General features: G+C 41.6%; 2 protein-coding genes across 6 annotated transcripts in view; one reads left to right on the top strand and one right to left on the bottom strand.

Moving 5' to 3' along the window:
* The first annotated feature begins 4,940 nt into the window (after positions 1-4,940).
* CATSPERD (cation channel sperm associated auxiliary subunit delta) lies at positions 4,941-7,319 on the top strand. The gene has a single exon (XM_035125565.2). It carries the CDS (start codon positions 4,941-4,943, stop codon positions 7,317-7,319), a length of 2,379 nt encoding a protein of 792 aa, XP_034981456.1.
* Positions 7,320-8,943: 1,624 nt separating this feature from the next.
* TRAPPC8 (trafficking protein particle complex subunit 8) overlaps positions 8,944-12,969 on the bottom strand; it is a 52,523-nt gene continuing 48,497 nt past the window's right edge. For all 5 annotated transcript variants that reach the window (XM_035125149.2, XM_035125150.2, XM_035125147.2 and 2 more), the window contains one exon: positions 8,944-12,004. In XM_035125149.2, coding sequence (XP_034981040.1) covers positions 11,770-12,004 — 235 coding nt within the window. In that variant the 3' untranslated portion in view covers positions 8,944-11,769. The remainder of the gene's footprint in view (positions 12,005-12,969) is intronic.

Below are 12,969 nucleotides of genomic sequence, written 5' to 3'. Positions count from 1 at the left end.
GGTGGTTCGAATCCCTGTGACAGGGTGAGCTCCCCTTGCTTGGTCCCAGCTCCTGCCAACCTAGCAGTTCTAAAGCACATCAAAATGCAAGTAGATAAATAGGAACCGCTATAGCGGGAAGGTAAACGGCGTTTCCATGTGCTGCTCTGGTTTGCCAGAAACGGCTTGGTCATGCTGGCCACATGACCTGGAAGCTATACACCGGCTCCCTCTGCCAATAATGCGAGATGAGCGCGCAACCCCAGAGTCGGTCACGACTGGACCTAATGGTCAGGGGTCCCTTTACCTTACCATGCAAAGGAACCAAAATGGCTGTGAAGTACTATCCCCATAAAATCACAGTTACTGTATATTCCTGCGTATAAGACTACTTTTTAACCCAGGGAAATCTTCTCAAAAGTCGGGGGTCGTCTTATACGCCGGGGCGTATTTCTTATACAGCAAGTATATCCCAAACTCTATATTTTAACTGGAAAAGTTGGGGGTCATCTTATATGCCATCGTCTTATACGCCGAAATATACGGAAAGTGTTGACTTTCAGAAGCTTTGCCTAAAGACGCATCTTTACCATTTCCTAGCAGTCATACACCCCCCACATACACACACATTAATCCACTTGTCACTTTCTAAATAACTTTTTAGCCTCCGCTTTCTTTTAAAATAAAACTGAACAGCATCCTTCACCATGCTCACATTAATTACAATTAACAGAGTCTGAAACTTATCTGGGGCTAATTTGAAGACAACTGAGTTGTCCTTTTCCCATATAGATCTTCAGGGAAGGACTTGCCTATATGGGAGGGGAAGAGAAGTTCACTCTCTCCCCTGTTCCTTCTCTCTCTGTTTTTCTCTCCATCCAACAAACTCTGTGCAAGTTTCTCTTTTCTTTTACTGAATGGAGGCAGTATTTGTGTTTCAGATGTGGCTGCATCTTGCTGGCAATTAGCCAGGGCTAAAGCTGAAAGCCCTCCTCCTCCTCCTCCATTCTTGTGCCCTACCTTCTGTTAATTTCTCTACATAGCATTGGGGCAGGCAGACAAAACATCACAAGCTCTCCGCTCTGCCTTTATATGTATATTCCTCAATTTTTCAAAAGAAAAACATTATTGTACTGTGGTGTACAACTTTTTCCACATTTTAAAAGTACTGAATATGTGTACCCACCCACCTCTCTCCCCGCCCTTCACCTGCAAGGGCCCAGGGACTGATCAGTTCTTTCTCCCAATTCTGAAGCCAGCCAAGGGGCCCAGCATAAGAATGGCTGTAACTTGTTTTTAGGCAGATTGTGTATGCTGAGCCTCCTCCACATGCCTTCCTTTAGCCTGTTCCTCCTCTTCATCTTTGATTATGCATCTCTGCAGCCCCCTCCTGTCATGCTTACTACAAAGCAGGTGTCAGTTTACAAGAATCTTTATTTTTGTTTGCTTACAATATTATATGTTTTAACCACAGAGAAAATGGGAGTTCAAAGCACCCAAGTTGAGTAGGATAAGGCTGGGGCAGGATCATCACTCACTCGCTGGATCATGACGCTTGTGAGCGAAGCCATCGTGAGTCTCGTACTCCCAGCAGGCTCACCTAAGGTGGTAAGGTCAAAGGGGAGGAGCTAGACAAAGAACGATACAAGAAGTTCTCAACGGCAGAACAGGCAGTAGATAACAAACGGTATGTTACAACGGCTGTGAAGGTGGATGAAGGCTGCAGCAGATAAGAATCTACTGGTCGTTGTGATACTCATGCCATCGGGACAGAGCCTTACTGAGAAGACTGTGTTGGTCAGCGTGCACTGATCTACACACATAAATTCATGCCCATCCCAAACCCAAAAAAGTCCCATGACAATCAGCAAATGGTAACGGAGGCAGGACCGTGAAATCTGGAAGCCCCTAATCATGAACCGGCTCATGGGCAGTGAATACAGATTCAGTCATTCTGACTCAATGAGGCAGTTGAGTAGCTCGGCAGCTGTATCCACAACTGAGCAGTCCTATTTAGAATCCACTCTACTAACCCCAAAAGGGGGAGGGGCTATAAAAGGTGCCCTAAACATAGTCTGCCTCACTTTTCCCCCTGACTGGATTACCGTACCCAGTGGGGTCACCACCTAGCGGTCGTAAAAGACAATTGAACTTTGGAGCATGGAATATATGGACTTCGCTAGATAACAAAGATAATGAGCACCCCAAATGCAGGACTGCCATCATTGCAAGAGAGTTGTGACGTTTTAACATTGATATTGCAGCACTTCAAGAAACTCGAAGAACAGGAGAGGGACAACTGAAAGAAGAAGGAGGTCTACACATTATTCTGTAAAGGTCTACCTGAACAAGAACGTCAAATACATGGGGTAGGCTTTGCTATCAAAAATGATATTGTAAAGCTCCTGTCAGAAGTCCCTACTGGCATTAATGAGCAACTTTCAACCCTTCAAATAAAACTCACCAAAAACCAACAGGCCACTATTTTAAGAGCTTATGCACCAACACTGGATGCCAATGAAAACATTAAGGGGGAAAAATATTATCAGCTGGATGCCATCCTATCAGATAAGCCTAAGGAGGATAAAATAATCCTCCTGGGTTAATTTAATGCAAGAGTTGGGTGAGATTTCGATCTATTGGGAAAGAAGGAATTGGCAACAGCAACCAGAACAGAATCTTACTTTTGACTATATGTGCAGCACACTACCTTGTTATTACTAACACACTCTTTCGACAAAAAAATTAATTTAAAATATCATGGAGGCACCCACAGTTGAACTACTAGCACCTCTTAGACTACAGAGGTACCTTGGTTTGCAACCATTTTGGATTACAACCACGTCAAACCTGGAAGTGTGTGTCCCTTTTTTTTTGAATTACAACCCTTTTTAATTATTATTACAACCCATTGGGGGGGGGGTCCCATTGGTGAAAGCGCGCCTTGGGTTACAACCTATTTTGGTTTACAACCTGACCTCCGGAATGGATTATGGTTGTAAACCAAGGTACCACTGTATGTCTAAGACTCTAAGCCAGCGTTTCTCAACTGCTGTTCCGCGGCACACTAGTGTGCCGCGAGACGCTGGCTGGTGTGCCGCGACGTGCGGCGACGAGAAGGGCGATTTGCATTGTCACGTGCCTGGCGGCCGCCAATAATCAACACTGACCCACTGGAAAGCAATATTTCTCCTCCTCTTTCCCAAAACTCAGTGCAAACGAGCCTGGCGGCCGCCAATACACAACACTAACCCGCCGGAAAGCAATATTTGGCAAGTGTTTCTTACAGTCATAATTATAATTTAGGGCGGCACATAGTTACATTTTTTAACTTTTTTAATGGTGGTGTGCCTCGTGATTTTTTTCACGGAACAAGTGTGCCGTGGCCCAAAAAAGGTTGAGAAACACTGCTCTAAGCTGTCTGAGCTGAAGATCGCCACGATGTGCTCCTTACCAGAGATATGACGATGACTGGCGACTGCTGGACAGATCACTGATTAATATGTTCCACGATCGCTATCAAGATTATACCTCAATGCAGGCTTCAAGGAAGGAAACCAAGGCGCAAAATGAACACTCAGGCCCTTAAAGATCCTATTAAGTGGAATTGCTTCCAAACGACTCTTAAGGACCATCTGAAAGGAGATAGGAGAAGCAACCACTGAGCAACTTAATAGAACAGTTGTCTTTTAAAGTAACAATCTAATCAGAATAGGAAAGGCTGGAGCCCAATAATGGAGTAAGATAAAGGTTAATGTCTCTGACCTGCCACTGGCTAAAGTACACATAGTCCTAGTGTTGTAAGACAAAAAAAAATGGCTTATCTTCTGAGTTGGCCAATAAAACTCAGAGACAAGAGGAGTTAGGAGTCCATTTTGTTTATTGCAAAGCAATAACGTTACAGTCGAATCTTTTCGCAAAACTGCAACCCCGCCCAACGTTGGGCATAGGAATTTATAACATTTCAGACAAAGGATTTTGATTTAACCAAGCACATAAAGCATTGCATCATTTAATATTTAATATTCATCATTATCTCATTTCATATTTAATACGAATGTCATTACCTACTCTAATACGCATGCGCAATAAGGATTGCTAACTAGGCCTTTGATTCTCAATAATATGTTACATTGTGATATAATATGCGTGTTGGGAACATGTGTAACATGTACCATGTAACAATTTGTGTTCTCACTTATGAATTATATTTTTGTGATTTGCGTGTTAGCTGACCTTCTGTTCTAGTAAAAGAACGGCATCTTGCTAGATAATCAGTTTCTTAAAGCAACAGGTTACCATAATTCACTAATATAAGCATATTCCAGGATTTATAGGGATTTACATTATCATCTTAATTTGGGCCCTTTGGGCCCCTGCTACACTAGTATCAAACCATCCTAAATAACTTCGCGGAAGCTTATGGAAAGCTTGGCCTATCGCTCAACATCCAAGAAACCAAAGTGCTGAACCAACCACAAATAAACCCTCTGCAGCAACACAAATCCAACTCAATGATGTAATGTTGGAAAGCGTCAACCACTTCTCCTACCTGGGCAATTATCTTTCCACAAGGGCTGACATTGATGCTGAAATCCAGCATCACCTGAGCTCTGCGAGTGCAGTTTTCTCCCGATTGAAGTGGAGAGTGTTTGAGGACTGGGTCATTCGCAGGGAAACAAAAATGCTTGTTTACAAAGCTATTGTACTACCAACCTACTGTATGCTTGTGAAACATGGACCACTTATAAGCGCCATCTGCAGCACAGAAGCTATATTGAGAATCATCATCTCCTCAGGTACCCCTCCCCCATCTAACAGCCAACTGCCTCTTGAAATACACTTGGAATTCAGAATAACTGAATTAGAATCTGGAGCAAAACGGACGTTTAAAAGCACTACAGGTAACAGCATTCACACTGAACACATCTGTCCATGCATTGCGTGGTTGGCTTAGGAGAATGATTCAGAAATCAGCACTGCGGAAGCCAAGCTGTTCTGTAATCATATTAGCGATTTTTTTGTTGTGTCTGGATAGGGGTGATCCTTGGCCATGCACTCATCAGCTACTGATTATATCAAGCATCTCCTTCAATTCAAGTATGGTATCACAAGGCACTATTCTCTCATACAAATATAAGGACCCTCTTCTAATACCACACCCATGTGAGACATTCTACTTTGGAGGACAGACTCCTCCAGCCTTATACCTTGGGGAAAAGGTTTTCCTCAGCCAGGATAATTTTCAGAGCAGTCTTTTGCCACTGGCCATTCCAGCTCTATTGGAAAGCCCACCAGCTGAAGTCACTAGTGCTCTTTTTGTGCAAAATAATCGAGTGCTTTTCGTAATAAATGAAAAGGTCTATTTGTATTTCTATAGCACATGGAAAACCTGGAAAGTGTCAACTGGAATCGATAGCCCCATTACAGATATCACAAACATGGACTGCTGTTATTCTTTGAACGACATCAATTGTTACGATACCAGCAATTTCATTATTGCTTATTCAACTGGAAATCCTGCTCAATCCACTGATGTCTTCACCTCCAAAGATGGGGGATACAGATTTTTAAAAACAAGCCCTGCCAGTTACGAAAATGCACTGATTGGTGTCTACAACTTTATTTCCTTGGCACAACTTGGAGTTGTCCTCAATAAAACAGATGGTGATGGGGAAGCTTATTTCACATATACAGATATAAACTTAGACCATCGAGACCAAGGTGCAAAATTCGACCTGAAACTCTATGTAGCTGAATCTGTTTTTGGCATAATTCCCCCTGGCCTGAGAGGTTTTATTCTCCTTTGGACAAAAGACTCTTTCGTGTTCTCTTTCAACCATGGCCTGAATGTAGATCTGATAACAGTGCATCCCACTGATACATATGTTAATGTGACATTACCTTTGCGTGACAAAGGCCTTTGTAATGTAGCTGCCAACAAAAATGAGATTGCAGCACTCACCAGGAGCCATAAACTTTTCTATGGAACGCTGGACATGGAATCAACAGTGATGGTACACATTGCTGATAAAACCACGGCCAAACCCACGGACCCTTGTGAGGCGATGATGTTTGAGAATATTGGGGAGCTTGTTTTTGTGAGCCCTATTCCAAGCACGGATTCTGAATTGTATCATTTTCAGAAATGCATTATTAACATTCAGGACACACTCATGACTTTACGGCCACCCCTGGAGCCCTGTCCTGTAGAGATCCTCAGTGGTGATTTCCATAACAAAATATATTACATTGATATGAAGCAGGAACTTCATTTTAATGTCACATTCGTGCCCAAGCCGGGCAGTGGGACCTATCCATATGTAACTGTGAGCAATCCCCATGCGCTGGCATTTCAAGCAGATATTGATCAGGATGGCTTTACCTTTGACGGAAACACTAAATACAGGCTACATATTAGGCTGCTTCAACAGGCTTTCTCGGGCATGTCTCACAGCGAGTTTCAGGATACTCTTTACTCAAGCAGGATATCCACAGTCACTGTGGACATCTACAACAAAGCCATATTCTGTATTGACATGCATCCATTGACAGCCCTTATTGTAGTGGGCTGTTCACCTAAGAAACGTATCAAAATTTCTGAGAGTACAACAGCATGCAACAGAGGTCTCTTTCAGGATATCGTGCTGCAGAATAATTTTGTTTATTCAATTGATCGAGAGGTATATGACCCACAGTTCCGTGCAAGAAAAAAATTGGTACAGCCAAACCTTAACATTACCTATCGTTATGACCTTTGGAGATGTCCTATTCTGTTGTACTATGACAGCCCATGGCTTCCCATTCTTGAATTGTGGGACAATGATGAATTCATAGAATATGTTTCTGCTGATTTTGTACTGTATGAAATACATGGAATGCATAATTATAAATATCTCCTGGATGAAGTAGAAGCTGAGTGTAGGGTAAAAGCGCAGAACTGGATCGATCTGATAGAAGAGGATCCTGGAAGAGAGCCAAGTGATATGTGGAACAGATTGATTTATGAAAATTGTAAGATTGCCAAAGAAAAGGGGACTCCGCCATCAGCTTCCAGGCCGTATGAAGTTCTAAATATGAATGAGAATAACAGAATATTATTTCCACAGTACAATGGCATATATGTCTTCAAAGCCATTGTTGTAGATACACAATATAGCTACTGTGACCTAACAACAGTTTTCAGTGTGTATGTACATGGTGCCCTCCCAAAGTCTCAGATCAATGTTGGTAAAACACTTATTAGTTTTCTGGTTCTCATATTTGGCTCCATTTTGATGGTATACTACTTTCCTAAATTAATGAAGGAAAATGCAAGAATGAAAACAGTTTGGGCATAATATTTTAGTCTTGTAATGTCATACTCTGAGGAGGAGTAGGTTAATTCTCAACAGCACTGAAAGGAAATACCATTTGGTTTGCAAACCAATATTTATGGATAAGGGATGCTTTAAAAATGTATGAGTTTAATAAATACAAGTTGTCAAAAGAAAGTGCTTTGTGGATGGTTCTCTGACTTTAGCAGTAGAAGTACATGCACTGAGCAAACCCACAGCTCCAAATCCACAGTGGGAGAGAGTAATGCACTGTTCTTATGCATCCATGGAAGGAGGGGGAACAGGGGGGAAGGGCACAGACTCAAGAAAACTGTTTTTCACATTTCATTTTTTCTTTCTTTCTTTCTTTCTTTCTTTCTTTCTTTCTTTCTTTCTTCCCTATCCAAATATGCGCAGAATAGTGCTTCATAGGCAGTAATCTTACTGCACAGTAACCTGTGTTAGGTTTGTGGGGGGGGGTTGGTTTTTTTTCCAGTATGGGTGGAAACAGTTGTCACATGGGCTTTGGATTTTTTTGGGGGGGGAAGCTCTCTAATGCACTCTGATGCTACATGGTATGCTACCTTGAAGGCTGAAATACTAAGCAAGCAGCCCATGTTACTCTCTTCTTGCCCCATTATTTTTTAAAAAGTGCAAACTTCTCAGTATTTTGAAAATTGGATGAGAAAAATGTTGGATTTGATTTAGAGATAGATATTTATATTGGAAATGATTTGTAGGGAGATAAGAGAGTGCTCTCTCTGTGTGTATGTGTGTGTAGGGGTTGGGTATCCTGTGTCAGGAGCCCAGGCTGTTGTCTTGATAACACAGCACACAAGTTGTAATTAGCTTGAAGATTCATTGCAATACAAACAATTACCCTCCGACGTTTAACCGAGCAGCTGTGCCATATGAGTCAGTTGACCCTTCTAAGGAGTGCTTCCTGCTTCTACAGAATATCCTGAACATATGACCCTTACGCTTCTTGTTCTGTTTCTTGTCTAATACCTTTCCCATACATCTACTCCTTTGGCTCAGGGGATTTATTGCTTGAGGGGCGGACTTATCTCCCTCCCACTCTCTCCTGACACCTTATCTACATTCTATTCTGTGTCAGGCGGAGCGGGAGGGGAACTGCTCACAGCTGTCTGACTGCTTCCAAACTCATGCTGCGTTTCTATACTTGGGGCAGATGTGTTCATAACATCCTGGATCAGAAGTGCACTGCAGCTCACAAAGTCAGAACTCTGATTCTCAAGTGCCTTACAGAAACAGTTACACCTGCATGACTGAAGACTCAAAACTGGCTTCAAATTAATCTTGAAAGTCCCTTCTTGAGACAATGTTGAAGGTAGTTTCTGGTTCACTTTGAAGCAGTGTTTTGGTGTGTGTGTGTCACTCTAATTTTCCTCTAAACTCAAACAGAGAAGGGAATGCCCAATTTGTACTTCTGGCTCATTTTGAAAGGGGCATTTAGTTTAGTTTAGTTTAGTTTAGTTTAGTTTAGTTTAGTTTAGTTTTGCTTCCCTGGTGAAGGAATTGTTGCCCAGGAGGTGTTCACATTCCCGTTTATTGCGCACCTGCTGCATTTCCTGTGCTGAGATTTTAATCCATGATCACACATTATCCAAAATGCATATGCATTCTGTTCATGTTTGATTTATACACTGCTTGATTGCAAAAAAAACCCTTCAAAGTGGTTTACAAAAAGATAAGACAATAAAATCAAGAAAAAAATTACAACCCTACTTTAAAACATACAAGCTTTCTGCCTTGGGTGCGATTAATGTGCTCAGTTTCAGCTGGTTGGCTACCAAGTGCTTAAAGCTATGATCCCACAAGTTAAATGTGCACAAGTTGCAAGTCAACTGTACTCAAGTGCAAGTAAAGGAAGTAAAAATTGCTCTGGGTGATCGAGGGAACAAAACTGAAAGTAAGAGGATGAAGGACGTGTAAATTAAATCGCAAGTTTCCTGCCAGGGCAAGTAGTAGTGGCAAATTAACTCACAGTGGCTATCTTGCTGTTCTGTTGGATAACTTTGCTACTTATCTAACACTATGGAGCATTAAGATCAAATCAAGTAGTTGTTTTGCACATCTCTCTTCAACTCACAATGTCTCTGAGCAGATTGTGTAAGTCAACTCAACAGACAATTCATGGAAACTACAAGGTGGGTTAGCTTCCTTACTGGAAAAGTGCTGGCCTGTGGAAGCTGAAGGAGAAGTAGACATGGCCAAAACCTACAGAACTGCCCCTACCTTGAGATTCTACTTTGGGATCCCCAGGAAACCCCCCTCCCTTTAGTCTCTTGCCCATTATAGATAATTATGAGTAGTTATGTAAAGAACTTTGAAAATTCTATAGCAAGAGTGGGGAACCTCTGGCCTCCACCTGTTTTTGGCATTAAACTTCCAACAGCTCAGCCACTATAGGAAATGATGAGGGATAATGAGAGTTGTGGTCCAGCAACATCTGAAGGTTCCCCACTCATGTCCTAAGCGTTATTGCAGCAATTCATATCACCATCCTGAAAGGCAAGTGTCAGTCAAAGGTGACCTTAAAAATGGTGTCAGAACAAGATCTGGGTGGGGGCCTGGTAGCTCACAATCAAGCCACTATTATTATTTATTAAACTTGTATGCTGCCCTTCATCCAAAGATCAAAGGGTAATTCACAACATATACAAAATGAAAACACAAAATACATAAAAAGGCCCAAAGAAACCAATAACATCCCATCCCACAAACACATTTAAAAGGCTATAGAATGTGTAATCAGCCAAAGGCCTGGTTAGAGAAACATTTTTGCCCGGCACTTAAAGATATGCAGTGAAGGCGCAAGGCAAGCCTCCCTGGGGAGATCAGGCAGCCACCACAGAAAATGGATGTTCTCATGTTGCTACCCTCTAGAACTCTCATGGAGGGCCTCTATGATGATCACAGGGTCCAGGTCAGTTCATATGGGGAGAGGTGGTCCTTGAGGTATTGCAGTCCTGAGCCACTTAAGGCTTTATAGGTCAAAACCCAGCATTTTTAATTGTGCCCAGAAACTTGCAGTCAGTGCAGTTGGACCAGGATCAGTGTTATATGCTCAGACCGTCTTGTTCTGGTGAGCAACCTGGCCACCAAATTCTGCACCAGTTGAGGCTGCCAAACATTCTTCAGAGGTAGCCCCACATATAATGTGAAGCAGTAATGTAACCTAGAGGTTACCGAAACAAAAAAGATAGAAGTTAGGCTATCCCTGTCCAGATACTGGTGCAGCTGGGCCACCAGACAAAGCTGGTGGAAGGCACTCCGCACCACCGAGGCCATCTGCACTTCAAGTGACACCAGTGGATCCAGAAGGATCCCCAGACTACATGCCCTTTCCTCCAGAGGGAGTGTAACCCCATCAAGAGCAAGCCACCTCCCATCCTAGGGTACCACCTACTAACAGTGTCTCGTGTCTCAATCTTAATCTGGACTGAGCTTCAATTTCTTGGCTCTCATCTGGTTTATTACTGCGGCAAGACAACGGTCCAGAACAAACCATTAACAGGCATCTACTTAATTTCTGTCATCATTTCAGAAACATTATGAAATAAATCAATACAGTGAATATGGTGCACATTTTATTCTATTTACAGCACATTTGTTATAAATATAATACATTTCTCGAAAAGCTTAATTAACTGGTAATTTAAACAGATCATCTGAATTGTTATAGTTACATAATAAAGTGGATGTGTTTACATGACAAACTTCAATGGTTGTGAAATAGTGCATTTTGTACTGAGATGAATGAGAACATATCTAAACTGGGGTTTTCTGTTTTTAAAGGATATTAAGTGGAGTTATATGCAGTTTGCAAAGAGGACTGGCTATCAGAATATGAAAGAAGCCCCAATTTCACTTTTTTTAAAGTGGAAAATGAAAAACTGGGTAGGATTTATTTTTGTATCTTACTGAACTTCACAGAAATGATGTTATGAAAAGATGGTTCATGAACAAACAAACAAATAAAAATGCCAGCAGGGGTCTGTGTCCTAAATTGCTTCCTAATGCAGCCACAAATATTAACACAGGTTTTAACAGCAGTATGGCTGCATTTGACAGGGTCTAAGGTATATAGCCGTTTCCAATTCTGTTACCAGGAGGATGATACCCAATTAAGTTACATGGAGTAGACCCACAGAAATTAAGTCAATTGATTTCATTGGGTTTGTTCTGAGCATGACTAACATTGGATATCACCAGTAATGTTGTGTATTTCCACTTAATTTATGGAATACTTTTTTAAAAATAAATGTTCTGTCCAGTCTAATGTACCAGGCATTATGAAACAGAAGGAGACAAGTAGTTGTAATAGTTTGGAATTTTATCTACACTATTTTAACAGTTCATATGCCAAGGTTGCAGGTTAAAAGTAATGAAGTAAGTAACAGTACTCAAACACTTCTTTTCCTTTTGGTTTAAAAAAACCTGCAGCAAGTCAAACATTGCCAATGATGATCAGTGCTGGCATCGAGTTCTGCTGACTTGTTTCAAACAAAGTAACCTGGTCCGAAAGCTTGGCAAAAACTCGTGGGGTTCCAAGATTATAAACTCCCGTGTGAACGAAACAGGCCTTTAACTGCAGGCTGGATACTTCCTGGCTTTTCAGCTGAAGCTTGTATTGTGTTTGCCCAAGCCAAGTAAATGAACCATGGATTTCAAGTGTTTCTGGACTGGAAAAGAGAAAACATGTCAGATTCTTCGGCTTATGCCCCATAGTCTTAGTATAAACCTATGAGTAACTTAGCCAAAGTGACAGTGATCCAGTAATTTAATCAAAGCATACTGGGATAGAATAGAATAGAATAATAGAATAGAATAGATACTTTATTGACATTGTACATAGTACAATGAAATTGAATGCCATATAAAAAATATAATAAAACCAGTCATATTTATACTAGCTTTTTGCTTATTTATTCACACTACAGTGGAACCTCAGTTTACAAACACAATCCGTTCCACGGAGGCATTCGTAAACGGAGGCATTTGCTCCCCAAAGGCACACTTCTGCGCGTAGTGCCGATAGAGCACTTCTGCGCATGCACACGCTGCGCAGATCGCTTCTACACATGCACAATCTGCGCAGAAGCAATCTACGCATCTGACGCCGTGGAACCCAGATGTAAACACTTCCGGGTCTGCGGCGTTCGTAAACGGAGGCGTTCATAGACAAAGGTAGGAGTAAACTGAGGTTCCACTGTACAAGGAATTTCAGTTTAATGCATTCCAAAGTTTACAGCCTATTATTACTATTTCAATTCTTACCCACCTTTCACCACAACGTTCCAGGGCAGGTTATAGCAGTTAAAAAAGCAATATTGAAATTTCTGAGTAGTTTTCAGGAGTAGTCCCACATAGAGTGAATTGCAATAATCTAGTCTGGAAGTTTGCACCAACTACCGGTGCTGAAGAAAGTGAAACTGATCAATTCTATGAAGACTTACAACACCTTCTAGAAATGACACCAAAGAAGGGTGTTCTTCTCATTATAGGGGATTGGAATGCTAAAGTAGGGAATCAAGAAATAGAAGGAACAACTGGCAAGTTTGGCCTTGGAGTTCAAAACGAAGCAAGGCAAAGGCTAATAAGAGTTCTGTCGAGAGAACAAGCTGGTCATCACAAACACTCTTTTCCA

Source organism: Zootoca vivipara, chromosome 8 (genome assembly GCF_963506605.1).
Source record: "Zootoca vivipara chromosome 8, rZooViv1.1, whole genome shotgun sequence".
NCBI lineage: Eukaryota > Metazoa > Chordata > Lepidosauria > Squamata > Lacertidae > Zootoca > Zootoca vivipara.
Note: the sequence above shows the minus strand (reverse complement) of the source record. Positions and strands in the feature narration are given on the sequence as shown.

Coding starts and splice junctions, on each gene's coding strand:
- CATSPERD (XM_035125565.2), top strand. CDS start 4,941: ATGATTCAGAAATCAGCACTGCGGAAGCCAAGCTGTTCTGTAATCATA.